This window comes from Puma concolor, chromosome C2 (genome assembly GCF_028749965.1).
Source record: "Puma concolor isolate L17-30 chromosome C2, mPumCon1.1.hap2, whole genome shotgun sequence".
NCBI classification, from domain to species: Eukaryota; Metazoa; Chordata; class Mammalia; order Carnivora; family Felidae; genus Puma; species Puma concolor.
Genome location: NC_141675.1, coordinates 94,353,480 through 94,379,860, shown reverse-complemented (window position 1 = coordinate 94,379,860; position 26,381 = coordinate 94,353,480). Strand labels below are relative to the sequence as shown.

At 39.4% G+C, this 26,381-nt stretch overlaps 1 protein-coding gene across 2 annotated transcripts in view; it reads left to right on the top strand.

The window, feature by feature from the left end:
• Positions 1 to 24,404, top strand: part of POGLUT1 (protein O-glucosyltransferase 1) — a 29,973-nt gene extending 5,569 nt beyond the window's left edge. The window contains exons 4-11 of one of the 2 annotated variants that reach the window (XM_086675350.1): positions 5,721 to 5,856; positions 8,021 to 8,142; positions 14,106 to 14,165; positions 15,593 to 15,692; positions 17,517 to 17,575; positions 18,611 to 18,778; positions 20,162 to 20,218; positions 20,910 to 24,404. In XM_086675350.1, coding sequence (XP_086531476.1) covers positions 5,721 to 5,856; positions 8,021 to 8,142; positions 14,106 to 14,165; positions 15,593 to 15,692; positions 17,517 to 17,575; positions 18,611 to 18,778; positions 20,162 to 20,218; positions 20,910 to 21,066 — 859 coding nt within the window. In that variant the 3' untranslated portion in view covers positions 21,067 to 24,404. The remainder of the gene's footprint in view (positions 1 to 5,720; positions 5,857 to 8,020; positions 8,143 to 14,105; positions 14,166 to 15,592; positions 15,693 to 17,516; positions 17,576 to 18,610; positions 18,779 to 20,161; positions 20,219 to 20,909) is intronic. The other variant, XM_086675351.1, reaches the window with a different exon arrangement.
• The last annotated feature ends 1,977 nt before the right edge of the window (positions 24,405 to 26,381 follow it).

Below are 26,381 nucleotides of genomic sequence, written 5' to 3'. Positions count from 1 at the left end.
CACAAGTGTAGTTACTATCTGTAAACATACAACACTATTACAATACCATTGACTGTATTTCCTATGCTGTACCTTTTATCCTCATGACTTATTTATTCCATAGTTGGAAGCCTGTATCTCCTACACACCTTCATCCATTCTGCCCATCCCCTCACATCTTTCTGCTTTGGCAACCATCAGTTTGTTCTCTGTATTTATGGGTCTGTTTCTGCTTTTTGTTTGTTTATTCATGTGTTTTGTTTTTTAGATTCCACATGTAAGTGAAATCATAAGGTTTTATTTATTTTTATTTATTAAGGTTTTTTATATATGGTATTTGTCTTTCTCTGTCTGACTTATTTCATTTAGCATAATAACTTCTAGGTCCATCCATGTTGTTGCAAATGGCAAGATCTCATTCTTTTCTATGGCTGAGTAATATTCCATTATATATATATACATATATATATGTATATATATACACACACACATATGTATTCATTCATTTAATTACATGTATATTCATTCATTCCATTATATATATATGTACGTATATATATTCATTCCATTATATATATTCACTCCATTATATACATGTAGATATATGTATTATATATATATATGTATATATATATTATATCTTATCGAGTCATCTATCAATGGACACTTAAGTTGCTTCCATATGTAGTATTATAAATAATGCTGCAGTAAACACAAGAGTGTATATATCTTTTCAAATTGGTATTTTTGTTTTCCTTGGGTAAATACTCAGAAGTGAAATTACCAAATCATAGGTATTTCCATTTTTAATTTTTTGAGGAACCTCCATAATGTTTTCCACAGTGGCTACACCAATTTGCATTCCCACCAACAGTGCATGAGGGTTCTCTTTGTATCCTTTCTTTCCAACAATTATTATTTCTTATTTTTTTAATACTTAAAATTTTTTTTAATGTTTTTTAAATTATTTTTATTTTATTTTTTTATGTTTTATTTTATATAAAATAAAACATAAGAGAGACAGAGCACGAACAGGAGAGGGGCAGAGAGGGAAACACAGAACCCAAAGCAGGCTCCAGGCTCTGAGCTGTCAGCACAGAGCCCGATGCAGGGCTTGAACTCACAAGCAGTGAGATCATGATCTGAGCCGAAGTTGGATGCTCAACCAACTGGGCCACCCAGGTGCCCCAGAAATTTTTTTTATGTTTATTTATTTTTGAGAGACAAAGAGACAGAGCACAAGTAGGGGAGGGGAAGAGAGAGGGGGGGACACAGAATCTGAAGCAGGCTCAAAGCTCTGAGCTGTCAGCACAGAGCCCGGCACAGGGCTTCAACCCACAAATTGTGAGATCATGACCTGAGCCAAAGTTGGATGCTTAACCAACTGAGCCACCCAGGTGCCCCTAATATTTCTTATCTTTTTGATAATAGCCATTCTGACTGGTGATGATATCTCACTATGGTTCTGATTTGCATTTCCCTGATGATTAGTAATGTTGAGTATCTTTTCATGTGTCTGTTGGACATCTGTACATCTTCTTTGGAAAATGTCTATTCATGTCTATGCCCATTGTTTCATTGGATTATTTGTCTTTTGGTGTTGAGTTGAATGAGTTCTTTATATATTTTTGATATTTACCCTTTACCAGATATTTTGCAAATATCTTCTCCCATTCAGTATGTTGCTTTTTGTTTTGTTGATGGTGTCCTTCACTGTGAAAAAGCTTTTTAGTTTGGTGTAGTCCTAATTGCTTATTTTTGCATTTGTTGCCCTTGCCTGAGGAGACAGATCTAAAAAAATATTGCTAAAACCAGTGTCCAAGAGTTTACTGCCTATGTTTTCTTTCAGGAGTTTCATGGTTTCAGGCCTTACACCTAGGTCTTTAATCCATTTTGAGTTTGTTTTTGTATATGGTGTAAGAAGGTGGTCCAGTTTTATTCTTTTGTGTGTAGCTGTCCAGTTTTCCCAACACCATTTATTGAAGAGGTTATTTTTTTCTCCATTGTATATTCTTGTCTCCTCTGTTAAAGATTAAGTGACCATACAAGCGTGGGTTTATTTCTAGGCTTTCTATTCTGTTCTGGTGATCTGTGTGCCTATTTTTGTGCCAGTACCATACTGTTTTGATTATTATTGCTTTGTAGTATAGTTTGAAACCTGGGCTTGTGATACCTCCAACTTTGTTCTTCCTTCTCAAGATTGCTTTGGCTATTAAGGGTCTTTTGTGGTTCCATACAAATGTTAGGATTATCTGTCCTCATTCTGTGAAAAATGATATTGGTATTTTGATAGTGGCATTGAATCTGTAGATTTGGGTAGCATGGATATTTTATCAATATTAATTTTTCCAATCAATGAGCATGGTATATTTTTCCATTGATTTGTGTCATCTTAAATTTCTTCCATCAATGTCTTACAGTTTTCAGAGTACAGGTCTTCTATCTCATTAGTCAAATTTATGACTAGATATTTTATTCCTTTTTTTGGTATTTTATTCTTTTTAATACAATTATAATTTGATAAGTTTTGCTGTATGTATACACCAAGATAATGAATGTATCTGTCACTCCCAAAAATTTCTTTGTGCCTCTTTGCAATCATTCTCTCCTACCCCTCCCTGCCATGCTGTCCTTTTACCCCTATTCTCAGGCATCCACTGATCTGCCTTCTGTCATTATAGATCATTTCCTAGAGTTTTATATAAAAGGAATCATAAACGGCATTATACAGTTTGTGAAAGAGTGCTATTTTAAAAGCTGAACATGAAAGAAAACAAAATGTTTTAGCTGTTAAATGTAAATGTATAGCAACATTATATTTTTTAAACTTCTAACTAGTTCTATTTGTTTATTTTATCATCAAAGGACTGTTCCTTGCACATGGTAAAATATTTAGATAACCTGAAAATATGAACAAGGAAATGGAGGTTTCTCTACTACCTTCAACCCCCAAACCTCTAGTCCCTGAGTCCTCCTCTCAAAAGACAACTATGATTACAAGTTTCTTGTATATCCTTCTAGAAATAGTTTATGCATATACAGTTGTCTAGACTCATCAACAAAATAGAACATGTGTATCTTCTGTTCTGCAACTTACTTTTCTTTTTCATATAACATATTTTTAAATTGTTCCTTATGAGTACATAGACTATATCTCACTATTCCATGGCTGCATACTGATCCATTGTGTGGACTTCTTTATTCATCCCTCTATCAAAGGACATTTAAATTATTCTCCACCATTCCCCTTTGAATTTCAACACATGTAAACAATGCTGTAGTGAACTTAAACCTTTGAGTACTCATGTAATTATATCTGCAGGCTCAATTCCTACAAGTAGGATTAGTAGGTCAACTAATGTGTTTTTTAAATCTTGATGAATAGAAGCAGACTGTCTTCCAAAGGAGTTGTGCCTATTTTCTTCTTTCATATACTTTTTCTTTTTTGTTTTGTAAGTAATCTCTACACCCAACATGGGGCTTGAACCCATGACACCCAGTGAGCCAGCCAGCCATCCCAAAGTTGTGCCTATTTTCACTTCCACCACCCTTGTATTACATGCTCAGAATAGACCTCATACTTTCATCAATACTGTGCATTATTGGACTCTGATCTTTGTCAGTCTGATTGGTGAAGACTAGCACCTAGCTTCAACAGCACTTTTTTTTTTTTTTTTTTTTTTTTTTTTGTCATAGTGATACTTTGTTTTTAAATTTTTAATTGAGGGGCACCTGGGTGGCTCAGTCGGTTAAGCGTCCGACTTCAGCTCAGGTCACGATCTCATGGTCCATGAGTTCGAGCCCCACATTGGGCTCTGTGCTGACAGCTCAGAGTCTGCAGCCTGCTTCAGATTCTGTGTCTCCCTCTCTCTCTGACCCTCCCCTGTTCATGCTCTGTCTCTCTCTGTCTCAAAAATAAATAAAACATTAAAAAAATTTTTTAAAAAATAAATTTTTAATTGAAATATATTTGACATATAATATATACATTTAAGGTACACAACATGTTAATCTGACACATTTATATAATATATGATTGCCATTGTAGCACTAATTACATAATTATCCTTTCGTTTTAGTAGTTGGAATAATTAAATTTTGGTTTTTTAGCAAGTTTGATTATAATACAGTATTGTTGTCTATATTCACTATACTGTGCATTAGATCTCTAGGGCATATTCACTACTTGCTGTAAGTTTGTACCCTTAAGCAGCATCTGTCCTGTTCCCCCCATCCCTTGGTGACCACCATTTCATTCTCTGTTTTTACAAGTTTGGGTTTTGGGGAGCAAGGGAGGGGCAGAGGGAGAGAGAGAGAGAGAGAATCTTAAAGGCTCCACACACAGCATGGAGCTCAATGTAGGGCTCAATCTCATGAACCATGAGATCATGACCTGAGCCAAAATCAAGAGTTGGACGCTTAACCAACTGAGCCACCCAGGCGCTTCTGGGACATTCTTTAATACAGTTGAGCATCTTTTCTTTCGTTTATGAATCATTGATATTTTTTGCAGTTACCTCTCTCTATATAAATCAATTTTATGAATCAGTCATTTATATGCTACTGGAAAATTTTGGTCAAACCTTGTAATGTTCCCTCCAGGATAGTGGTGGTCAGGACCTCAAGGGATAGGGCAGAAAAGCTAATCTGCCAGTGTATCCTCTCTTTCCAGAGTTCCTCTGAGGATTCCTGGGGAGTCCAGCCAGAAAAGTATACAGGCAAACCTTGTTTTATTTGGCTTCACTTTATTGCCTTTTGCAGATACTGCATTTTTTTAATAAATTGAAGGTTTTTGGCAACCCTGCATCTAACAAGTTTATTGGTGCCATTTTTCTAACAGCATTTGCTCACTTCACATCTCTGGGTCATATTTTGGAACAATTTTCTCAATGTTTCAAACTTTATTATTATTGTATTTGTTATGGTGATTTGTGATCAGTAATCACAACTTGCTGAAAGCTCAGATGATTCTTAGCATTTTTTATCAATAAAGTGTCTTTCATTAAGATATGCACATCGTTTTCTTAGACATAATACTATTATTGCACACTTAATAGACCACAGTATAGTATAAACGTAACTTTTATTGTACTTGGGAACCCCAAAATTCTCTTGGCTTGCGTTATTGCCATATTTGCTTTATTGTGATGGTCTGGAACCAAACCTACAGTATCTCTCAAGTATGCCTGTATTACAGTCTTTGTGATTGTGTACATAACATTCTTTCTGGCTTGCAAAACTGATTTTGATAGTGTTCTGAAGTATTCAACTCAAAGGCAATAAAAGTTTTCCTATCTTTCCTCCTAAATTATGAAGCTTAATTATGGTGGATATAAATATAATGTCTTTGTGAGAGGCAAAGCCCTAGGGACACACTTAGAGAATTAGCTTTTTCTGGTTACTATCAAAATTTGTATCTTGCTTCCTAATTAAACTAAAGAGGAAATTTTTAAAAACTAGGGATGAATAGAGGAAAAGTGGTAGGAGTAGCAATAATACATCTTTCAGACTTATGATCTAACTGGAAAACTTCATGAAGTGTTGTAAGCTGGAGCAGTTTAGCTAGGAAAGATGCCTTGCACAATATAAGAGAGTAGAAAAGTCCTTTTAGAAGCATTGCTTTCAGGAAACTTTGCAGAAGGCTGATGATCTGAACACGGGCTTTCAAAGTGTGAATGGGACCATGTCTTGTCCTATAGTAGGCACTGATCTGGTGAATATGTGGTATTTCTGGTTGACAGGTGTAGTGGTGTTGAACACTTTATTTTGGAAGTTATCGGACGCCTCCCTGACATGGAAATGGTGATCAATGTACGAGATTATCCTCAGGTTCCTAAATGGATGGAGCCTGCCATTCCAGTCTTCTCCTTCAGTAAGGTCAGTATAGGGAGAGATGTATGGGGAGATGGGAGGTGTTCCTCTAGAGTATGAGTAGGAGATGATTGTCCTATGACAGAATCTGCTAGGTAATGGTGAGGGTGACGCCTGAGGTCCAGGAATTGGCCTGTGTCCCTCTTAGCTTCACAGTGGCTGAACAATAAGACTGAGGAAATGGGTAAAAAGATTGCTTAAGTGTCTATAGGTCTAGGGATGAAGGGGAGAGAATAATGGACGCCTAAAGAACTGATAGGACATTGAAGGAAAGGTTTAGAGATCCTACAGAACATAGGGAGAGAGTGGCTCAAAATAGCTCATGGGCTTGGAGTTAGAGAACACCTTCATTCAAAAACTATTTGTTGAACTCCCATATGTGTGTCTGTGTGTGTGTGTGTGTAGTCCTATCTGTCAGTGTATCCCAGGGGCCCAGCATGGCTAACAGTGAAGCTGAAGGTGGTGGATAACTCCACACAGTTTGTGCTGAAGCAGTACATTGAGGGGATAGGTCTGGGATATCCAAGAGGAATATGTGAGAGGGTGAGCTTTGAGTCTAGTTATGGAGGAATAGGAGTACTAGTTCACACCTGTGGACTTGAAGAATTTGAGATAGTTAATATCTTCTCAGTGCCCAGGTTGTTGCAAATGTGTATTGGAAGGCATGGGCCTTGGTTCCCTTGAGACTAGGTATGGCCACATTTAGGGGTGGGGTGGGAGGGCTAGAAGAGAATGGGTGGAAGATTCTATGGGGGAAGGGAGGGTTTAGGAAAACCCGATGGACTTTGAGAAAAGGAGCACCATCTCTGATGTGGTTTCTCCAAAGAGGGACCTTTTATCCCCACTTTTTCTTTATCACAGTTTACTTTCTCTGTAGACTTGTGTATTTACTGTGTTGCAAATGGGCTGAGGCCACATTTATGTTGCATTTCCCATGATTTAGCCTCATTTCTCAAAAGTGCTTGGTTTTCTTGTTTGTCATGAAACCCTCCCAGAAGAACAGATAGAAGCTCCCATGTAAGTCAGTAAGGACTTTATGCTTGTTATCTATTTGTTGTTTCTGTGTATGGTAAAGTATAACAATCAGTATACTTTCTTTTCATCTTCTCTTTTTGTTTCTAAGCCAGTGACTTCTAATTCCCAAGAGAAAGCTTTTAGTCTTTCAACTTTATAGTAATTGTACAGCTTCTATTGAGCAGCTGTTATGTCTGAGCTGCTTTATGAATCACATACCATTTTTCAAAAGTATTTGAGAAAGGCAAACAGCATATTGCATGTGTAATTCCAGTGAAACTACTGAAGAGTTAGAGGTTTATCAGGCCAGAGTTTTAACAGAAGTAATCATAAAAAGAGAACAAATGATTTAAAACTTTTTTCAAAAGATGTGGGATAATATCCCTTTCTCCCATTCTGCCCATCAGCACTTCTGGTCCTTATCAACAAATAATCAATAATTTATTGACCAACCAGGGCGAGCTCAACAGTACCACAGTATTAGATAACACTAATGAACACTTACTGAGTACTTACTATGTACCAAACACTGGTCTAAGTTTTTCACATGTACTAACTCATTTAGTAAGCCCATTAGATAGGTAACATTATTGGTATTATTTCTCCCATCATAAAGATAAAGCAGGCATAGAAAAATTAAGTAACTTGCCTAGAGTTGGAAAGAAGTAGAGTCAGCATTTTGAGTCAGCATTCAAACCCAGATGATCTGTTTCAAGAGCCCCTACCATTTTAACCATTTAATTGTGATGCTTGCTCTCAAAAGATCCATCTAGGAAATAATCAGGAACGGGTAAGACAGTATATACTCCAAATGTAATAGCAGTTAAAAGATAAAAGAGCTGTGTGATGATTCAGAGTTAGGTATTTTGTTTCCTTAAACTAAAAACCCTAACAAATAGAACTTTGGGTAACTGGAAAAGTTGACCTTTAATGAGATTTTAAATTCTGGGATTCAGTGAGCCCATGATTTTTAACCCACGGTCATTTTTCTCTTTTAATGTCTAGAGTCCAGACTTTGCAGACAAAGGAAAATATATTTTTTGCAATTTAATACTAGAGCAAGACTTTTGTCCAGATACTGTGGCATGACTGTAGTTTAATTCTTCTCTCTCTGTTCTGAGACTGATGTAGAACAACCTTTCTGTTTCTGTTGAAGACATCAGAGTACCATGATATCATGTATCCTGCTTGGACATTTTGGGAAGGGGGGCCTGCTGTTTGGCCAATTTATCCTACAGGTCTTGGACGGTGGGACCTCTTCAGAGAAGATCTGGTAAGGTAGGTCCTTTAGAGAGGTTTTATTTGTCCTTCTTTGTAGGTCTTCTTGAAATAAACTAATGTTTAAGTTAAAAACAAAAGAAAAACTATAGCATAAGCAATTTTGTGTGTGTATAAAATATTTACCCATCCATAGGAAAAGAGCAGAGCCTACCCTAAAGTATCAGTAATGCCTTTGGGGAAAGGAGTATAGGAGCCTTTTCTTTTCTTCTTTAAATTTTTCTGTATTTTTAAGATTCTCCAAATAAGAGTGAATTACTTTCATAATTTGAAAAAAGTGAATGACCATGTTGTGGGGGAGAATAGAAAATTACTAGGAGGAACATAAATGTACTTTATAACTTAGATCTAAGTCCTTAAGGTGGAGATGGGGAGGACATATTGTCCCATAATTATCTCAAGTACAAACTTATTCCAGATTCTCCTGATTCACGACTGAGACATGCTTGGGCTGTTGAGTCTATCTGATGTCATTTCAGAATTTAGATTGTCCATGTCATCCAAGCTATAGGTATTTCTTACCTACCTACATTTTGCATTTATGATTTAAACAACATTGATACCTAATTAGAAAACTTCTAGAAGAAATACAGTCTTTATAGGTCCTCTCTCAGGTCCATTGAGGAAGCAAAAATTTAATTTAACTTCATTTCCACAAATATCTATCACCTGTACCATGTGTGGCTGGAGATTCAAAGGGGGTGAAAAGAATGTCCCTTTTCTAAAGAAACACATAGGGCTGGGGCGCCTGGGTGGCGCAGTCGGTTAAGCGTCCGACTTCAGCCAGGTCACGATCTCGCGGTCCGTGAGTTTGAGCCCCGCGTCGGGCTCTGGGCTGATGGCTCAGAGCCTGGAGCCTGTTTCCGATTCTGTGTCTCCCTCTCTCTCTGCCCCTCCCCCGTTCATGCTCTGTCTCTCTCTGTCCCAAAAAAAATAAATAAACGTTAAAAAAAAAAAAAAAAATTTAAAAAAAAAAAAAAAGAAACACATAGGGCTGAAGTCCTCAATGGCGGTTAGAGCCACCAGGTAAAAAATGAGTCTGTTATCTGGTAGGTGTACTTTGAAAATGATTTTGTAAAATACCTTGGTCTCATACTTCACAGAACTAGAACTGGAAATTGTCCTTTCCAACTCTTTACTTCAGGGGTTGAGTGACTTGGTCAACGTCAGGAACCAATCTAGGCCTGAAGTCCTGGTATCCAAGTGCATTATCTTCTCCACATTACCAATTAACCTTACCCATCCTCTCCAGAGGGAAAAATAACAAGTTTTTTTAACCTGTTTTTCTTCAAGTTATTCTTGGCTTTAGTTATCTAATCCTTTTTTTTTTTTTCAGGTACTTGCAAATACACTTTTTACACTCTTCTTTTTTGTAGCTCTTTTTCTACCTGCTATCCATCTACTTTGTTTTTTTCTCTTTCCTTCCTTCCTTCCTTCCTTCCTTCCTTCCTTCCTTCCTTTCTTTCTTCTTTCTTTCTCTTTCTTTCTTTCTTTCTTTCTTTCTTTCTTTCTTTCTAGAGACAGAGAGAGAGAGAACAAGCAGGGAAGGGGCTGAGTGAGAAGGAGAGAGAGAATCTCAAGGAGGCTCCATGCTCAGTGTAGAGCCCCATGCAGGGCTCGATCTTACAACTGTGAGATCATGACTTGAGCCAAAATTGAGTTGGACGCTTAATCAACTGAGCCATCCAGGCACCCTACTTTGTTTTTTAAATCTTTAAAAACAACCTTTTTGGGGCGCCTGGGTGGCGCAGTCGGTTAAGCGTCCGACTTCAGCCAGGTCACGATCTCGCGGTCCGTGAGTTCGAGCCCCGCGTCAGGCTCTGGGCTGATGGCTCAGAGCCTGGAGCCTGTTTCCGATTCTGTGTCTCCCTCTCTCTCTGCCCCTCCCCCGTTCATGCTCTGTCTCTCTGTCCCAAAAATAAACGTTGAAAAAAAAATAAAATAAAAAATAAAAACAACCTTTTTTTCTGATTATGAAACCTATATATGCTCATAAAAATAAAGAAGTATGTCTAACATCGGCATCTTTTCCCCCCACTTCTTAGTGTGTTTTAGGGATCTTTCCATGTCAGTACATATGAAACTACCTCATTATTTTTATTAGTTACATGGTATTCCGTTGCATGGATAATAATTTACCTCATTATTTCCTATGATAGACTTTTAGGCTATGTGTAATATATGTATAATTTCTTGTTTTCTGGACTATTTGAGAGTAAGTTGCATACCTTATGACCCTGTACATCCTAATACTTTAGTGTGTATTTCCCAATAGCAAGGATATTCTCCTTTATAACCATGCTGCAATTATCAAATTCAGGAAACAATATTGGTACAACACTTAATTATCCCAATAATGTTCTGTATGGCACATTCTACCTCCAGTACAGGATACAATCCAGGCTCATGTGTTGCATTTAGTTATTATTTCTGTTTAGTCTCCTGTAATCTGGAACAGCTCTTCAGTCTGTCTTTCTCTTTCATAACACTGACATTTCAAAGAATACAGGCCACATACATTATAGAATGTTCTTCAGTTTAGTTTTGTCTATTCCTCATGATTAGATTCAGCTTATGCATTGCTGGCCTTAATACTTACCTAAGTGATTTTTGCATCCATCTATAACTCTTCTTTTTTTTTTTTTTTTAATGTTTACTTATTTATTTTGAGAGAGGCAGAGTGTGTGGGGGAGGGGCTGAGAGAAAGGGAAAGAGAATCTGGGCTCTGTGCTGACAGAGCTCAGTCTCACAAACTGTGAGATCATGACCTGAGCTGAAATCCAGAGGTGGATGCTTAACCAACTGAGCCACCCAGGTGCCCCCATCCTTAACTCTTTAGAGATATTAATTTTGATCACCTAGTCAAGGTGTTACCAGTTCCTCCACTACGTACTCTTTTTCCTCCCTTGAAAACCACTAAGCTTATTTTAGGGAGATTGATTATGTTTTAAAATCTAAACTTACAAGAACATATTTTTCTTTTGATATCGTCCCCTCTTATTCTTCAGGTGAATTTATTCATGATTGCAGAATTGTAATTTAAAAAGAGATTTTTTTATACATCTATTTATTTTTGATAGAGAGAGACAGAGCACAAGTGGGGGAGGGGCAGAGAGAGAAGGAGACACAGAATCCGAAGCAGGCTTCAGGCTTTGAGCTGTCAGCACACAGCCCGATGTGGGGCTCGAACTCACAAACCGTGAGATCATGACCTGAGCAAAAGTCAGACGCTTAACCGACTGAGCCGCCCAGGTGCCCCCAGAATTATAATTTTATATTTTAGAGCCCTCCATTCAAAAGCTCTAGCTATGTGATTTCACTTCTTACTTTGAAACTTTAAAAATCTCCTTGTTTTTCTGCATTGATGTCTGCCTGCTATTTTTTCTAATCTTTTGGGAGTTTGTCCCTATTGACTTACTTTTCACTCCGTAGAAGAATTCACTGTTTCTGTATTTTAAAGATTTATGTCTCTACTGTCATAGGAGGTAGGGAGGATGGTTATAAAAGAGGTCTGGGGCAGCCCCAGGCTGTGTTGGCCACTTTTAGCACTTGCCTGGGGAAAAAAGTCCTAACATAGGTCTTTTGAGGGTAAGTAGGTGGGTAGAAAGAATGAGGGAGAGAGAAAACAGAGATGGTACAAGTCTGTGTATATTAAATACAGTTTTCCCAGGGACCAAGGAAATTTATACTCAGAATTTCAGTATAAATTGATACTTTTTTATTGGGTGGTTTGGCAATGTATATCAAAATATAAAATGTATATATCTTTGACCCAGCCATTTCACTTCTAGAATTTATCCCAAAGAGTTAATTGGACAAGTATGTAAAGGTAGGTACACAAAGATATTCACTACAGTATTGTTTCTTAAAGCAAAGAGTTAGACACTACCTAAAAGCCCATGAATAAGTAATGAAGTGAATTATGGCATGGCTATAAAATGGAATGTTGTGCCTGAATGCAAAGTAAAGGTAGCATAGGGCTTAAAAACAGGGACTCTGGGTTTATACTCTGGCTCTTATCAGCTGTGTGACTCTGGGCAAACTGCTTACCCTCTCAAGAGCCTCAGCTGTAAATTAGGGATAACAAAACCACCTCAAGCATTGTGAGAATGGGTATATATATAATATATAATATATAATATATATAAAATATCTGCGTTATATAGAGCAAGGTTTCTCAATATTGGTAGTATTGACATTTTGGATAGGATCATTCTTTGTTGCAGGGGTCTGTCCTGTGCATAACTATCCTGTCCTTGCAGGATAGTTAGCAGCACCCCATTAGTGTCTTTTTTTTTTTTTTTAAACGTTTATTTATTTTTGGGACAGAGAGAGACAGAGCATGAACGGGGGAGGGGCAGAGAGAGAGGGAGACACAGAATCGGAAACAGGCTCCAGGCTCTGAGCCATCAGCCCAGAGCCTGACGCGGGGCTCGAACTCACGGACCGCGAGATCGTGACCTGGCTGAAGTCGGACGCTTAACCGACTGCGCCACCCAGGCGCCCCCCCATTAGTGTCTTAATGACACTAAATGCCAGTAGCAGTCCCCCAGTAGTGACAATCAAAAATGTCTATAGTCATGGCCAAATGTCTTCTGGGGGAACGGGGCAAAGTCACCAATTGAGAACTACTGATATGGAGACTTGATTGGAAGGAAATTCTTCACTGAGACGTTAAATTGGTAAAAATGGTTATCTACGGGCAGGAGGGTTCCAGATGATTTTTCTACTTTTATTTTATGCTTTTCCATTAGAATCTTATATAGGGGCTCCTGGGTGGCTCAGTCGGTAAGGGTCCAACTCTTGGTTTCAGCTCAGGTCATGATCTCATGGTTCGTGGGATCAAACCCCATGTTGGGTCTGTGCTAACAGTGCAGAGCCCACTTGGGATTCTCTCTCTCTCTCTCTCTCTCTCTCTCTGCTCCTCCTCTACTCACATCCCCCCCAAAATAAATAAAATAAACTTAAAAAAGAATTTTATATAATGAGCATATACCATATTTCCAGTAAAAAACAAAAACCCAGTAAACAAAAATAACCCAGTGGTATAGCATTTATGTTTCGGTGGGAGGGAGTATGGGGCACAATGAGAGATAGTTTTGGCTTTGGATTGTAGAATCAGGAAAAGATGGTATAGCAAGGAAAACCTATGAGATAGGCCATGAAAATGAGCAATGCTCTCAACTGAGAGAAGCTGAGTAATGTGACATTTATGTCTTTAAAAGTATTTCTACCTAAAAAGTTTATATCCTAAGTCTCTCCATTATGGTAAATAGTCCAGAAATCCCTCATTAACTCCAATTCAGCTGTCCCCCTCATTTCTCAGAGGAAGACACCATGCAACCCTGTGCAGGGCCCCTACAAAGGAAGTTAAAAATGCTGCATCTGTGAACTAGCAGCTTCAGCAAGAAAAGCTGGTCATGGTAGTATGTACTGAGACCTGAGTTTCAGGGACTTTGTTTCATGGAGCACTTAGGACAGTTTCAAGAATACAGGGTGCTTTGCAATATCAGACACGTTTCTAAAGATGCTGCCTATGCATCCTAAACACGAGGTCAGGGAGTGATTTGTTTTATTGCCCTTAATTCAATTTCTGATATTTTCTGCAGGTCTCTTTGCCTATTAAGTTTATCAATAGCACCACTCTACATAAAGCAGAGAAGAAATCCTGATTGTATGCATTAAATAGCTCTAAACATGTCATTTAGGGGCTGGGAACTTTTCTTTCAATGTTGTTAACTTATTAACGGAGGAACAGATTGTAGATATTATTGGCTAGCATTTCCAAAGGAATGAAGCAACAACAAAGGGAAATGCAATGTCATTGAGGGCTCTTTCTTTTGAAAGCCTCGGTCAGACTTAATGAAAAATGTAAAGCTCTGAACTAATCTTCAGAAGTGGTTAAAACACATCCTCATTTGGTTAAGAGAAAAACATAGAAACTAACTGAAATCTATTTTTAGGTCAGCAGCACAGTGGCCATGGAAGAAGAAAAACTCTACAGCATATTTCCGAGGATCAAGGTGACTATATTTTCTGGCATTTTACAAAGAAATTTGTAAAATATAAGCAATTTTGAGGGTGTGAAGATCTCTAGTTCAAAGAGAAAACTAAGATAACTAAGAAATAAATGTAGAAGCACAGAATTTTAGACAGAGAATTTAAATTTTTTGCCCAAATCACTCTTAGTTGAATTGGAATTGAAAGAAGTAAGGTTCATTCATTTATTCATTGAATAGGTATTTAGAGTGCCATGAGTATATTAGGCATTGAGTGTATGTTGAAGAGAACAGCTGAGTTGTCCTCTTGCCTAAGAGAATATATGTCCTATGGGTAGCTTCTGACCTGGACCTCTTCTAGTCACTATGCTAGTTAATGGTGGATCAGGAACCATCACCAGATCTCCTGACTCCTTTTTCCATGAGGCCATGTGGCTGCCAAATAATGGTGGAGACCACAGACTGAGACTGATGAAAATGGAAAGGGAAGCAGGGAAGAAAGGGAGGAGGGAAAGGGAAATGTTGGTCAAGGACCCTCTCCATGTTACTCAGACCCACATCCCCAGTGCCAAGAACAGTACCTGCCATGTAGATACATGAAGACCATCTGTTGTATAGATGAACAGAACAGGGACCGTGAAAGGAGAAGGGTCTTGTCGTTTTCCTGGTGAGTCCTTGTTGGAGATCATACCCTCTATTGAGGCAGTGAACTTGAGAATGTAGATAGGCCCAGTAGCCACTGCTTACTGGTCCTTATCAACTTCTCTTGATTCTCAGATCTTAAGATCACAGCTTCTTAACTTGGGATCCATGTGTGGACTTGAAGAGTTCTAGGACTTCCTATAAATTATATAGGGATATGTCCGCTTTTCTAGAGAGTGGGTCCATGGCAGGTTGGGGGGGGGGGGGGCGGGAGAGGTGTCCAGGACCTCTCAAATGTCAGGACCATCTCCTACTTGGACCATAACTAGGACTTTTTCTACAGGTTTTAGCCCTTTAGTTTTCTTTTTAATTTAAATATTACACTGGACCTTACGAAATACACACAACAAAGGTCATGTAGCTATTTTGGTGAGGGGTGATTACCTAGTCACACAGCTGTGAGTACTAGTGATTATAGACGCTACATGAGCCATCCCAAAAGGGAACTCATTCCCTGGGATATGCCTGTAGAGTTCAGAACAACATCCTCTTAAAGACTAGATGTAAGCAAAGAAGGGCCCAATACTCCCCATCTCTGAAGGGTAAACAGCCAGGAAAACAGGCAGGAACACCTATATGCACAGGGCCCAGTACCCCCCCACCCCCACCCCCACCTCTGTTGTAACCAGTAAGTTATCCATCTATGTGTACAGTCATTGCATTGGGTCCAATTACAGCTTACTTTTTAGAGATTGGGAACAGTATTATGGTGGAGGACACATGTTTTATGTCATATGCTTCTTTTATAGGACAAGTCCAGAACGGGATCCTCTCATTCTTCTATCTCGGAAAAACCCAAAACTTGTTGATGCAGAATACACCAAAAACCAAGCCTGGAAATCTATGAAAGTAATCACAATTGTCTGAATAGAACCATAGCAGTGAACATTCTCACTCAAAGAACATTGTCACCTGGGTAGAATTCCAGATCAGGTTTCCTCTTAGTGATAGATGAATGTAGAGAAAGATCCACAAACTAGTATTAGCATATATGTAAATTATTCTTTCAAACTCACATTGCTTTTCTGGGCCATATTATGAGTAGTAGTTTTGGTTTTGTTTTGTTGTTTTGTTGTTGTTGTTGTTTTTGTTTTGTTTTGTTTTTTTACTACTTTTAAGGTTTAAACCAGAGGACACAAACTTTTTATGGAAAGGGCCAAATGGTAAATATTTTAGGCTTTGTGGATTGTATGGTCTTGTTGTAGTTACTCAACTCTGCCATCACAGTGTGAAAGCAGCCACAGACACTATGTAAATGAATGAGCCTGGCTGTGTTCTAGTAAAACTTTATTTATGACATGGAAATTTGAATTTCATGTAATTTTCACATGTCATAAATACTCTTCTTTGGGTATTTTTCAAGCATTTGAAACGTAAAGATATTCTTAATTGAAATGTAAAGATATTCTTAATTTATTTACAACTCTCCAAGTGATTCTAAGGCAATGCCAGCAATGACTGGCTCCTTCAGGTTGGAGTTCATCTCTGTCTTCTATGACTTCTTGCCTTATTCAAAGAACTTTAAGCCCTAAATGTCCTCATTTGAAATTTTCAAATGCCATATGAGGATGATATGAAAAGAAGTTTTAAACTTCTTGTGGGAAAACTAAGTGTATCTGAGATGTAATATGTGATAGTTGTAATCAAACAGGAGCAAATGAAGTCTAACAAACTTTGTTGAAAAATAAAAATATGGGGGCACCTGGGTGGCTCAGTCGGTTAAGTGTCCGACTTCGGCTCAGGTCATGATCTCACGGTCCGTGAGTTCGAGCCCCGCGTCGGGCTCTGTGCTGACGGCTCAGAGCCTGGAGCCTGTTTCAGATTCTGTGTCTCCCTCTCTCTCTGACCCTCCCCCGTTCATGCTCTGTCTCTCTCTGTCTCAAAAATAAAAAATAAATAAACATTTAAAAATTAAAAAAAAAAAAAAGAAAAAGAAAAATATGAAAAGTGTATCCATTCAGCACAGCCTCTACTGTGGGGTGCTGCAAAAGCAAACAAGACTTGTTTCCCTCATCAAAGTGTTTGCCATCTTCTAAGGTAGCTGGGATATAAATGGGGGTCTCAAACTCAGATGCCCCAGGAGGCCACAGGAGTGAGCAGGAGAGAGAGCTAAAGGTCTGGTCAACGCCGCCAAGGGAATAGGAGCTCAGTTTACCAGACCTTCCTTTTATGTTTTACAAGAAAAGTTGGAAATCGGGGTTTTTGGAAGAAATATCTTACCACCTGTAAATGTTGGCAATGGTTTGAATTTTTATTTTTAAATACTTTCCATCCCCAACAAAATCTGTGTGTGGATTTTACCTCTGAGCCCACCAGCCACCACCTGTACCTTCGTATATGTATACTTTACACAGAGTGAAATGTGCTGTAGGTTAGGATCTCTGAGTTCAGAGAAGGATCCACATGGCTCTGGGAGCTTAAACTCTAAAATCAGACAGGCCCAGGTTAAAACCCTTGCTCCTCTACATAGGGCCACGTGACCCTGAGCAAGTCTCAACTTTTCGAGACCATGGCTTCTTCATGTATAAAATGGGATAATAATTCCTCTGAATGTGTTTATTCAGGACAATGAAATGAGGTCGTGTTGATGGAATGCTTAACTATGTTTGCTGCATACTGCTTTTCAATAAATACTACCACTCTCAATACTAATAACTTCCTTTTCGCTTAAAGGACACCTTGGGGAAGCCAGCTGCTAAGGATGTCCATCTTGTGGATCACTGCAAATACAAGTAAGACTTCTAGGACTCCTGACTCTTGGTTTCCCTATTACATTTGGAATAGCTTCACTTTGGGAGAGAACTTTAATACTAGGTCCAGCTGGGGTTTATGAAAGTCCTATTAATTCATCTGGTTGTTGTTTAATGAGAACATGCTGTGTGTACAGGGTTCTCACCTGAGTTCTATGGGAACTGCAGAGACCCTAAAAAATGGTCCCTGCCTCCATAGACCTTTCTGCTAGCAACCAAAGTGATGGGATTCCTTCTCTCTACACCCCATCCAACCAATAGGTAAAGTTAAAGTATTTATCAGATTAATAAAAGTTTACATTTCAAAATGAATAAAGCATATGTAACTAAAATGTTAGAATTCAATGCCAGGACTAAGGATTAGGTGAACAAGTAAAACCAGGTCAGGAGGAGGAAGTAGGGGGATTCAGAGAGGTGAATGCTGATTACACTGCATAGTGGGAACTCTAGGGTAGAAGCAACTCTAGTTGGAGATAGGGGTGCATGCATGAGAAATGCTGAAAAGACCATGTTCTTTTCTAAGATAGCTTTTTTCCAGGGGGCATTTCTTTGAAGATTGATTAGGTATACCTGGTTTTCTTCTCCAGAATTCAGAAGAGGAATTATGTTCAGAAGGGGAACAGCAGGTGCTTCTGGTGGGGTACCCCAGGGGAAAAACAAGGCTTTGGGGAGCCATGACTCACTAGAGACATTAGGCCCAGGAAAGCTCATAGGAAAGGGTAAGGTACTCTCTCCATCTGAGCCTTACCTCTCTCTATCTAGACCCAGTTTGTGGCCCTCTCTAGGTCTGTCTGGAGAAAGAATCCTCTTTTCTCCCCCACCTGATATTCCCTGAAACAGCCAGTAGCCCCTGGAAACCCACAGGGACATGCAGATGTGTCCTTGAAACCTGAAAATAGGAAGGGCAGGGAGAGGGGTCATAAAAGGAGAGATGGGGAGGAGGGAATAAGAAGAAAAAGATCCTATTTGTGGTAGCAGGTGTATAGTATTGAATATATTTTGCTCTTTCTTTCCCAGGTATCTGTTTAATTTTCGAGGTGTAGCCGCAAGTTTCCGGTTCAAACACCTCTTCCTGTGTGGTTCCCTTGTTTTCCATGTTGGTGATGAGTGGCTTGAATTCTTCTATCCACAACTGAAGCCATGGGTTCACTATATCCCAGTCAAAACAGATCTCTCCAATGTCCAGTGAGTGGCTCTCCCCAAGCAGAGTGCCTAATGACTCCCCAATCTGCCTCTAAGTCCCCAGCCATTTAAGGCATTTACTACTGATGACTTTTTCCCTTGAAAGTTTTTTTTATATAAATTTTTCAATGTTTATTTACTTTTGAGAGAGAGACTGAGAGACAGAGAGCAAGCAAAGGATGGGCAGAGAGAAAGGGAGACACAGAATCCGAAGTAAGCTCCCAGTTCTGAGCTGTCAGCACAGAGCCCGACGAGGGGCTCGAACTCACAGACCGTGAGATCGTGACCTGAGCTGAAGGCAGATGCTTAACTCACTAAGCCACCCAGGAGCCCTGAAAGCCTTTTTTTCTATGTGGTTTGTATATACAGTGCTACCAGTCAACTAGGCTATATGTGAGATTTAATCTGAAAAAGCGCTCTAATGCTAGTTTGAAATGTAATGTTCAGGCAGTCCACAGTAGAAAAGTGCTTATCTCTCAAAGACTAAAGATAGGGTTATTAGATGTTGTTATATTATCAAAGAGACTTTCAGATATGTGAGAACTGACCCCACTGAAGCTGAGGCCAATTTTCTCACATGATGGGAGGAACGAGGAAGAGATATGGAAAGGGCCCAGAAACATGAAACCAGGGCCCTCTTCTAGGGGCTACAGCAAGAGACAGGAGGGTAATTTTTTTTCACTATTGATTTTTGATGTGTATCATTGAATATTTCTCTATTTTCTCAAGTATGTCCCAAATCTACAACAGGTTGCCTTTAGCCTGTGTGGGGACTTTTGTTGTTGTTGTTTGTTGTTGTTGTTGTTTTTGAACGTTTATTTATTTTTGGGACAGAGAGAGACAGAACATGAACAGGGGAGGGGCAGAGAGAGAGGGAGACACAGAATCGGAAACAGGCTCCAGGCTCTGAGCCATCAGCCCAGAGCCCGACACGGGGCTCGAACTCACGGACCGCGAGATCGTGACCTGGCTGAAGTCGGACACCTAACCGACTGCGCCACCCAGGCGCCCCGTTGTTGTTGTTGTTTTTGTCCTGTAAGGACCCAAATGTCTTTGCTTTAGAAAAGAAACAGGGACACCTGGGAGGCTCAGTTGGTTGAGAGTTCAACTTTGGTTCAGGTCGTGATGTGGTGGTTTGTGAGTTTGAGCCCCACATTGGGCTTGCTGCTGTCAGTGCAGAGCCCGCTTCAGATCCTCTGTCCTCCTCTCTCTGCCCCTCCCCTACATGTATGCTCTCAAAAATAAATAAAACATTTTAAAAAATGAGATAAAATAAAAAAGAAATAATCAATTATCCACCTATCTAGAGATTAACCATAGACCTCAGTCTGTGGTCTTTCTTAGCTCAGTGTATATTTTAGAGACTAATGATTCTTACCATTTTAGGGAGCTGTTGCATTTTGTAAAAGCAAATGATGACATGGCTCAAGAAATTGCTGAAAGGTAAGTTCTATTCATTTTTCCTTATCTATTTTACTTTATCATCCCCAACTAAAGTCACATGACTATTGTTATCATGGTGATATCTGGATTTCGTTCTCATTCTACAGAGATAATCAGAATTAAAACTTACTGGGGGGCGGGCGCCTGGGTGGCTCAGTCAGTTGAGCATCTGACTTTGGCTTGGGTCAGGATCTCACAGTTTGTGGGGTCAAGTCCTGCATCGGTCTCTGTGCTGACAGCTCAGAGCCTGGAGCTTGCTTTGGATTCTGTGTCTCCCTTTCTCTCTGCCCCTCCCCTGCTCACACTCTGTCTCTCTCAGTCTCTCAAAAATAAGTAACCGTTAAAAAAAAAATTAAAAAAAAAAAAAACCTTTCCAGAGGGAACACACACATTCACATATGTCCCAAGCCCATCCTTTATAGAAGTAGACTGAAATCTTTCAGGTAATTAAACAAGTACAGAATTTCTGAGAATTCACTCTTTATATGTTTATTTTTAAGAAAAAAAGTTAAGTTCTATTGCTAAGTGCATGTGTGTGGATATGATGGCTATAGGGTTGGCTCTGCAGATCAAAAGAGTTAATTCATATAAAGCATCTGAATAGGACTTGGCACAAGGTAAGCACTTAGATGTAAGCTATTAGTATTATTAAATGCTGTGCTTTAAGTGTTCTTATTAATCTCGTCTCTAGGGGAAGCCAGTTTATTATGAACCACTTGCAGATGGATGACATCACCTGTTACTGGGAGAACCTGTTGACTGAATACTCTAAATTCCTGTCCTATAATGTAACAAGAAGGAAAGGCTATGATCAGATTATTCCTAAAATTTTGAAAACTGAACTCTAGTCATCATCATTGGACCACAGTCCTCTCTGGCAGCAGCTCTCAGATATCCTGTGGTGAGAAGCTTACCATGAGCGTGGCACCTCTACCTTGAATACTGTTATCAAGCCAAATACCTAGTTTTCCTTATCATGCTGCACCCAGACAACTGAGAAAGATCAAAAATGTGTATAATATGGACTCGGAGCAGCTCAACGCTTTGGCTGAATAAGGACCAGAAATCATGAGATTTGGGTGTTGAACCCAATTCCACCTTTCATTTTCTTAAGACCAATCACAGCTTGTGCCTCAGATCATCCATACATGTATGTCCATCACTGTGAAACCAACTATGTCCGTCAGAGGATACTTTATCCCATCATTTGGAGCAGAAAACTAATCATTTGGAACTAGTATAACTCATCTCTGCAGTTCAGTTATTCAAGGCTAATCTTGGTCACTGTATTTTAATGTAGGAAGCCCTATGGGGCTAGTGAAAACCACTTGGGGATCATTTCCTGAAAGGTCTAAGGAAGCAGTAGTTGTGCCATGCAATGATGTGGCAGTTCTCTTTTGTAAAAGCATAAGCTTTTTGGTACTCAGGAGGTTTCTATAATGCCACAGAGAAAGGGGCCAATTGCATGAGTAATTATTGCAATTGGATTTCAAGTTCCCCTTTTTTGTGCCTTCACACACTACTTCTTTTTATGGTCTCTATTTTAAAAAAAGACAAAAACCTCTTAATAAATTTAGAAAGTAGTCCTCACTCTTTAAAGGAACTGTGCACAAAACAGCAAATTTTCCTCACTCCTTACACACCCTTAATATTTTTCCTCTTTAAATTGGCAGCAGTGTCCACAGCCACAAGGGCATGCAGGGACCTCAAGGTGTCTTCATCTATGAAATGTTATTGGGGTTTAGATCATCCAAGTTGAGCACTTACTCATGTAGGAAATATTTCAGTGCAAATCCATGTTGGAGTGCCTCTTTTTCCCTTTTTTCCCTTTTTGAAAAACACATTTGGATAGTGGTTTAATCTCTCAGGATGCTCTCCCTTTTATAGTCAAAAGTGAAGAAAAATTTTTAGATGAAAACCCATAGAGTTTGATGACTCAGAACCATTCTGTCCCTTTGGCCCAACTTTTCCACATTAAATCTGCTCTTTTCCTTTGCTTCTTAAGAACTGTTCCGTATATTAGTTTGTTTCAAAATTAGTAAATGTGAGGTTCAGTCATATAAAATCAGGGATTTTATTCCATTAGTGAGGAAAGTATTTGGCTTTTTTAAAATAATTTTTTTTAACATTTATTTATTATTGAGAGACAGACACAGAGCATGAGCAGGGGAGGGGCAGAGAGAGGGGGAGACACAAAATCTAAAGCAGGCTCCAGGCTCTGCGCTGTCAGCACAGAGCTTGACACGGGGCTCAAACTCACAAACCACGAGATCATGACCTGAGCCGAAGTTGGATGCTTAACCAACTGAGCCACCCAGGTGCCGCAAGTATTTGGCTTTTTAAACTCCCTTCCATAAATGTTTAAGTCTAAGGACCTTCTTAGAGGAGGAGTTGAATATCCTTGGTAAGATCATTGCATAGAATAAGGCAGACATTGAAAGTTAGATGTTTTGTTTCTGAGCATTAAAAATTCATGGGGACCATGTCCTTAGGTGCTAGAAGTCTAACGATAAGCAGTCTGGATTTCTGTGTTGTACAGTGGTGTTGCCTTGTCAGTATGAGGTCCCAGTAGATGTTATCTTTCTCTGTTTTAATTTTCCTGTCACTAAACTAGAAACAGAATTTTCTCTTCTTTGAATGAAGAGCTGAAACTGCATTTCCCTGTGAATTTCCCATTTTGCTTCAAGTTCCAGCTCAAGCATCCTGTCTCTGGATCCTTTCTTTCATTCCATTAGGCACTTAGGGGCTATGATAAAACTTTGCTCGTGCCTGTGTTATATATCACATTACACTGTAGTTATTTGACTATTTCTGCTACTGTTCTGTAGGCTTCTTGATGGGTGGGAATCATGTTTTATTCATCTTGAGGTCTCCATTATCCAGTACAGTGCCTCACACAGTAGATACTAAAGAATCATTGAAAGGAAGAATGGATGGATGGATGGAGACAGTTGACTTAACTAGATCCTATTTACAGATTGACTAGCCATTTGCTCCTAAGGGGAACTGGATAAGACTGTAAGAGTTGGATCAATGCAGATTCTCATCTGCCCTTTGAATAGTCAATAAGGGAATCTTTGTATTTAAATTCAGCAAATGTTATTCAGATTTTATACTTATCTGTTTACCTCAGTATAGGTGATATGAGGATGGTGTGTAACAATATGAAAAATGTATGTTTTTGAAAATAATTTTTATCCCCATAATTTGTAAAGGTTGTGTTGTTTGTTGTTAACATTACGTAGGACCCAAACTTAACCTTTCCTCCTCAGAGGGCTAAAGGCCATACTTTTCTTAGAAAAAAAAAAAGAGAGAGAGAGAATAGTTTTTTTTAATGAAGTGGCATACATGGATAACACAGTCATGCTCTTCTTTATCTGGAGAGCACCCTGTGTGTGATGTTGTCAGTGTCACACCTTATTCTACTGTGGCAGGTCAGGTTCTCCTCATTGCCAAGAACAGAAACTTCTAGCTACTTTAAGCAGAAGAACTTATTTGGAAGACTATGAGGGCATCTCAAAGAATCTAAACAAATTTCATAGCAGTTAGAAAGAAAGAAAGCAGGGAAACTCCAGGAACATCAGCAAGAGTTTTGGACTGTTCTAGAGTGCTACTGTATGCAGTTCAAGAGACTGCCAGGCTCTGTCTTGCAGCCTGAAATTCCCAAGAGAAAAAAATTTAATGGGCTCCTTTGGTTCAGCTCCAAAGAGGATACTTCCCTACCCTTGACCCCTACACTGACTACAAACAAGGACACACACAAGTATATAAATATCCATCTTCCCATGCATCCATATATGCCATCACTTAAGATAATCCTACTGCATCCAGATGTAAGGTGCTATGGGTAAGGCAGAGGGCTACAACTACAAATTAATATTTATCAAATACTGCTTGGCATCTACTGTGCATAAACAGTGGGAAATAAGAAAATGTTTACAACAGGCTTCCTAGCCTCAAGGGGCTCTGTGGTTGAGATGATAAAGTAAATAACAATATGAGAGATATCACAGGCAGAAGGTGACTAAGGTGACATAGGCCTTAATCATAAGGCCAATTTTTCATACAGACAATGTGAATTTGGAGTTCAGAGGAGGAAGAAATTTCCATCTAGTATAACGGGGAATCTTCATGGAGGTAAAAATTGGGTTATGCTTTGAGGGGCAAATAAATGAGGTAAATGGAATCCTTGGGAATTCTCAAAATTCATTCTTTCTATCCGTGAAAACAGTTTGTCATATATAATACAATAAACTGTAATATATGTAGCAAGGGCAGTATCTGGTGAGAACCTAGCAGGGAAAGGGAAAACTTCTGACCCCTAAGAGAAACTCACAATGGGAGAAGAAGCTATTGAGTTCTATGAGTAGAACTCAGCAACAAGGGCTGAGGATAGGCAAATGGTGGTTCCGGGTAGTGTGGTGACTATACTGAAATCCTTCCTTGATGCCTTTACTCTAGTGGCAAGGGCACATGCTAGGGAGGAGAAAGCTGTACTGGAACAGAGTAGTCCAAATAAACCTCATAACACCTTTTGGCTTAGCATTGCTCTGAGACCCCTCAAAAAGGGCACACAACAGAGGAAGGGGAATATTTCTGCAGTGATAAAAAAAAAAAAAAAAAGTAAGATCTCGGGGCTTGGAGAAACAGGAGTGTGGGAGTGTGACAGAAGGTAGAATCTGAGAAGCTAAGATGGAATAGCAGGAACAATGTGAGCAGTCACCAAAGGTCTGGGGACTTCTTGAAGTGGCAAAGGGAATCTTACAAAGTTACCCAAAGAAAGCAGCTATGGAGTTAGTGAAATTTGCCCATTAAAGACATCATTTGTACCTACAGGTTAGTGAGTTCTGGGGACATTTGAGTTGTACATAAATGACTTCATTAGTAACTTCCCAACATCCCTGCTCCACAATTGAAAGTCCTCCCGCACCCCAGAATGATTCTGGAATCATCACAAGCATTTAACTTTTCCTACATGTAGATGACAGACTTCACAGCCATTTTCTTGGGCTTTCAGGACTTGAGACTTTGTCCTGGTCCCCACTCCTATCCATATGGGATAAACAACAACCTGGAGTCAAAGCCAGGAGTCAGGGAATCTGAATTCTTCATTCAACAACCTATATGCTAGACACCATGCTAGGTCCTGGATATAGAGATGAATATACCTGGTCTCTGACCTCAGAGTTAGTCTGTTGAGACACATCAGCAAATAGGAAGTTGTGATGCAGTATAGTAAGTGCTATGATGGGAGCTAACCTAATCCTGTCTCCCAGATGACTGTCACTAATTCAGGTGGTGACCGTAGTCAATTACTCCTCTGGGCCTTTTCTTTAGAATTCCAGCTATCAAATTCCGAAATTCTATTCATTGTATTCTACTAAAAGAGTGTAGCAGTTTTGAATTACATCTAGAAGGGAATAAAGGAGGGGTAAGGATTGGCAAAACATAAGGGACTATATTTGGTTGCCAGTAAAATGAAATTCCACAAACCATTTGGGAATATTTCAAATGCGTGTGTGTTTTTAAAGTTTATTTATTTGGTGGGGGGTGGGGGTTGGGGGAGAGAGAGAACACAAGTCGTGGGAATAGCGGGGGGGGGGGGGGGGGGGGAGGGCAGAGGATCCCAAGCAGGCTCCGTGCTGACCGCAGCAAACCCAATGTGGGGCTGGAACTCAAACCATGAGATCATGACCTCAGCTGAAGTCCCTCGCTTACCTGACTGAGCCACCCACGCAACCTTCAAATGCGTGTGTTTCAATAAAAACAATACCTGGGGCGCCTGGGTGGCTCAGATGGTTGAGCCTCCGACTTTGGCTCGGGTCATGATCTCACTGTTCATGAGTTCGGGCCCTGCGTCGGGCTCTGTGCTGACAGCTCAGAGCCTGGAGCCTGCTTAGGATTCTGTGTCTCCCTCTCTCTCTGGCCCTCCCCCGTTCATGCTCTGTCTCTGTCTCAAAAAGAAATAAACATTAAAAAGATTAAAAAAAATAAAGCAACCTTTAAAAAAATAAAATAATAAAATAAAAACAATACCTCAAAGCATATGTTAGCGCAGGCTGTACTGAAGGGAAATTATTGCTGGAATATCAAAGAAATTCCAGTTGTCTTGCCTTTTGAGGAAGAGTAAGCATATGAAAACAGGGGGAGGGTAAAACCCACC